Source organism: Charadrius vociferus, unplaced genomic scaffold (genome assembly GCF_000708025.1).
Source record: "Charadrius vociferus isolate BGI_N301 unplaced genomic scaffold, ASM70802v2 scaffold163, whole genome shotgun sequence".
Classification (NCBI taxonomy): domain Eukaryota; kingdom Metazoa; phylum Chordata; class Aves; order Charadriiformes; family Charadriidae; genus Charadrius; species Charadrius vociferus.
This window is the reverse complement of record NW_009648332.1, coordinates 7,029,837-7,034,248: the sequence shown is the minus strand read 5'-3', so window position 1 is coordinate 7,034,248 and position 4,412 is coordinate 7,029,837. Positions and strand designations below refer to the sequence as shown.

At 51.0% G+C, this 4,412-nt stretch overlaps 1 protein-coding gene across 1 annotated transcript in view; it reads left to right on the top strand.

Annotated features, from left to right (window-relative positions):
- Positions 1-4,400, top strand: part of TOE1 (target of EGR1, member 1 (nuclear)) — a 5,667-nt gene extending 1,267 nt beyond the window's left edge. The window contains exons 2-6 of the mRNA XM_009884845.1: positions 5-68; positions 224-382; positions 718-977; positions 2,327-2,480; positions 3,603-4,400. Of these exons, the coding sequence (XP_009883147.1) occupies positions 5-68; positions 224-382; positions 718-977; positions 2,327-2,480; positions 3,603-4,400 (1,435 nt within the window). The remainder of the gene's footprint in view (positions 1-4; positions 69-223; positions 383-717; positions 978-2,326; positions 2,481-3,602) is intronic.
- Positions 4,401-4,412: the final 12 nt, after the last annotated feature.

Here is a 4,412-nt window from a genome sequence, read left to right as displayed (position 1 = left end):
GCAGCGCGGCCAGGACCCGCTCCGTCCTGTCCCTCGGCGTGGCGTGTTTCAAGCAGCTCCCGGAGAAGGTGAGTGCAGAGCGGCCGTTCCCTCTTGTTCCCGCCTTCCGAGGGCACCGGGACTGCTCTGGGAGATGAGACTGAACCCACCCGTTGTCTGTGGGCTTGCCTCTGGGTTTTTTCGGCAGCATCCCTGTATCGCTTTGCCTGCTCTCCCTCTGCAGTCCGAGAACACGTATCTCTGCCAGATCTACAACCTGACGCTCCTCTGCACGGAGGATTACATCGTGGAACCTCAGTCGGTGCAGTTCCTGGTGCAGCACGGCTTTGACTTCAACAAGCAGTACTCCCAGGGGATTCCCTACCATAAGGGCAACGATAAGGTACAAAACGACTCTCCTTTGGACACCTCAGCTTGCTCTGCTCCGGGCTCCTGGGGAGGTTGCTGGCTTGCCCCGGTCCCGTCACCTCCCTCAGCAGCTGCTGACTAAAGATGGGCGCATGCCAGGGTCTCGAGTGCAGCATTATCCCTTTCACCTCCTTGCTGTTTTATATCCAGCCTGTCACTTGTTGCGGTTGCTTTTCCAAATATTTAGGCCTCTGTTTGTTCAGAGCAAGTCAGAGCTGTAGGCAGTACGCTGCTGCAGTGGGCTCTGAGGACTTCCCGGGGTGATGGCAGGTCGAGGCGCTCAGGCTCATTGACTAATCTTCCTTACAGGGCAACGAGAACCAGAGACAGAGCGTTCGGACTTTTTTTCTGGAGCTCATACGAGCGAAGAAACCTCTCATTCTTCATAACGGCCTGATCGATCTGGTCTTCTTGTACCAGTGCTTCTATGCTCACCTCCCAGACAACCTCGGCACCTTCACCGCTGACCTCTCGGAAATGTTTCCAGCGGGAATATACGACACCAAATATGCTTCAGAGTTTGAGACTCGCTTTGTAGCATCCTACCTGGAGTATGCTTACAAGAAATGGTGAGCAGCACTCTGGTATTTAAAGCTTACGGGAGGAAAGGCAAAGGGATTGTCAGCGTTTTGTTTGGTTGGTTTTCCAGGCGAGGGGTTTGGCTCTTTGTATTACCCCAATGAGTGAAGAAAGATATTCTTCAGGCGACTCTGCCCCGTGCTCTTCCCATTTCTAGGGTGGGTGCTGAGTGCATAAGGGTGCGTTTTGTAATACGCCTTATCTGTTCGGTGGGCAGCTGCCGAAAGAGGATTTCGGTCTTCCACTGGCAGCAGTTTTGAGCTGATTTAACTGAAAAATGATTGATTCACTGCATGGCCCTGGTCCAGCAGTGCCACAGGGCCGCAACAGGAACACACACAGAAAAGCGCTCCCTGCACCTCCTGACGCTGAGCAGCTCTGTCACGCGTCCTGCACGTGACACTCGCGTGTGGCCAGCTACGACTCCCATCCCTTTCCTTCCAAGTGAAGGTTGTGTTCTTGTTCCACGTCATGTCTTGCTCGCCGCCCCCATCTCCTCGTGGAGATCTTCCAGGCAGACACATGTTAGAAGCAGAGGTGTCTGTCCTCTTCACGTGTCAGCCTGGCCCCTGGTTCTGCAGTCCCCACACAATCTAAACAAGCCCCTGGCAGCGATGGAGCCCCTTGCATCTCCATTAAACTGAAGTCACGCTCCATGCAGAGGAGAAATGGTATTTTTAGTGACTGTTTTATATCAGGAAATGCCATTTTGACAGGTCTGAAAACATTCAAGATGGCTGTTCTCAAACATGAGAATGCTTTGTTTTGACAAGATAAAAATACTTTTTCAACTGACCTCTTAAATGTTTTAACTCACAATTCTAGTTACACGGAGCCTTCCAAAGGTTTGGGGCCCTTTAGCCAGCTCTCGGGACAAAACAGTTCTTTTCTCATGAGATGGAAAACATTTCCTTGTTGTCCGCATTGCCCAGGTTGAGCCTGTCTGGGTGCTGGATGCTCTACATCATACCTCGTTTGGGGGCACTTCCTCTTTGTCCATTAACGTTATGAAGACTGACACGTATCTTCGTGCCCTTAATATTTAAAATCAAACTATGTGTCCTTGTCTCTCATAGCTTCACCGGAGACACTTGTCCCTGCCTTTATGTCAGCATAAGAGAAACCAACCTTTAAATCAGCACAGAAGCAATTTACTTACTAGAGCTGTTCTCCCAGGACCGAGTGTCTCTCCAGCAGGCTGTCGAGCTGGGGCTGGAGCTGAAGAGCAGGAGACTAGCGGAGTTGAGATTCGGTGGAGAGCGGCATGTTTGCACCACCTCCGCGCCGTGGTACCTTCAGTGAGTTAACCGCAGTAACTGTGTACTCCTGTTCGTTCCAGCAAGCGAGAGAACTGCAAGCTGAAGGACTCCAGCGCCCAGCACCTCACCATTGAGTTCTGCAACTACCCTGCCAACATGTCCCATTACATTGACTACCGGCACTGCTCTCTGGAAGAAGAAAGCCACACCGTGGGAGGGGGAAATAAGGTGCCTGTCTGTGAGAAATTTTCGGTAAGTAACATGAATCCCCGCTTCCTTCCTGGCTCCGTGGAAAGAGCCACGTGTGGCCAGAGCAGGAAGCGGTAGGAAAGCACCTGGGAACTTTCCCTTGCTTACTCCACAGTACAAGGAATATTTTCGCGCTTCAGGTGGCTTCATGATGGAAAGGGCAATGGCATGCGCTGTTCAGAGGCGGTGAATTCCACAGGCTACATTAGACACAAAGATTCAGAAGCAGATTATATGGCCCTAAGTAGGGATGGTATGAGTTACAGTACCTATTGCTGTCTTGCGAGGGCTGCAAGTTCTAAATTTGTTTGGCTTGTCCTCTCAGCAAGAAATGCTGTCTCTTTGCTCCCCCATGTCTTGATGAGGTATAAAAAAATACTACCTGTCTGCAGCTTCTGGCATTGTAGCACAGTGCGATCCACAGCATCTCGAGTCCTGGTGTTGCTGCAGCAGTAAACAAAGTGCCCATCTGTTCAGATCATAGCTGGTTTCAGAAGCTTCAGGGAAAAAAGGAGCTCTTCCAGATGTTCCGCAACAACATAGATTGGGGAAACCTGGAAGCTTCTCATCCAACCACCAACTCAATATTGCTCAGAGCCTTGTTCAGAGAATTTTGAAAATCTCTTAAGGACAGAGATTACAAAATCTCTCCAGGCTCCTGTTCCAGTGCTTGACCACTCCTTGTGAAAACCACTTTCCTGGACATCTAGTCGGAATTTCTCCTGACGGTTACCACGTTACCTTTCCCTCTGCTCCCCTCAGAAGAGTTCAGCTCCATCTTTTGTATAACCTCTGCTTTGTGTAGCTGCAGATAGCAACTAGATATCCCCATACCTGTAGCCTCATCCTTTCCAGGTGGAACAAACTCACCTTCCTTGGCCTCCCTCTGTGCCCGTATGTTGTGTGTTACCTCTTGACAGCTCCCTGCTGCGCTCGCTGCAGTCAGTGCCTTTTTTGTGTGTCGTGGGGCTGTAACTGGACATAGTGCTCCTGATACAGCCTCACAAGCCCTCAGTAGAGGGGAATAATTAGCTCTGCTTCATGTTATGGTGATAAGCTACTCTGACCAGGATGCTGGTGGCTACAGACATCTCTCTTCCTCCCTAGGCCTATGGCTGGTGTCCAAAAGGGATGAAGTGTCCACAGTCTCATAACATTGACCTTATAATTGATGAGGACGACAAGCTTTGGGAGGAGAAGCGGAAGAAACGGAAGCACAAATGGAAGCGTCGGAAGAACACAGAAGAGTCTGCAAAGGCGTTTGAAGGGGAAACCTCAGGGAAAGACATGGAGCTAGCTCAGAATGGGGAGGAGGGACCGCCGCGAAAACAGAGCTGCTATGAGCCTGCAGCTGCTACAGAGCTGGCAGACATCACACCCAACACTGAGAGCACAACACTGGAGAACTCCACGGACATGAAACCAGAGGTCAGCTCAGACACCAGCACACAACGGGAAGAGGATCTGGGGAGCACTGAAGGAACTGCTGCCCAGGTAGCAGCTGCTGTGAGCCCTTCTGCCAAGGGAAATGCCTCTGACGGCGACCAAGTGGAGGGAAAGTCAGAGGTTCCCACTGGGGTGGGCTTAGTCAATCACCCAGACATCCCTGAGACTGAAGCAGCATGTGCTGTGGAAAAGGAAAAGGAAACCCATGGTCCACCTTCACAAGGGGGCACACACCGAGCTGGCTTTGATGCATTCATGACTGGCTATATCATGGCTTACGTCTGGATGCTCAAGAAAGGAAAAAACACGGACGCTGGTACAGGGCCCTGGTTGCCAGACTGCCACAATAAACTGTACCTCAGTGGGAAATCGGTGCCACTTCAAATAGTGAAGAGCTTGTTTTCTAAATCTTCCAAAGCTCACAGCCAGAAGATGAAGTTGGCCTGGGCCAGTGGATAGAGCTAGAGAGCT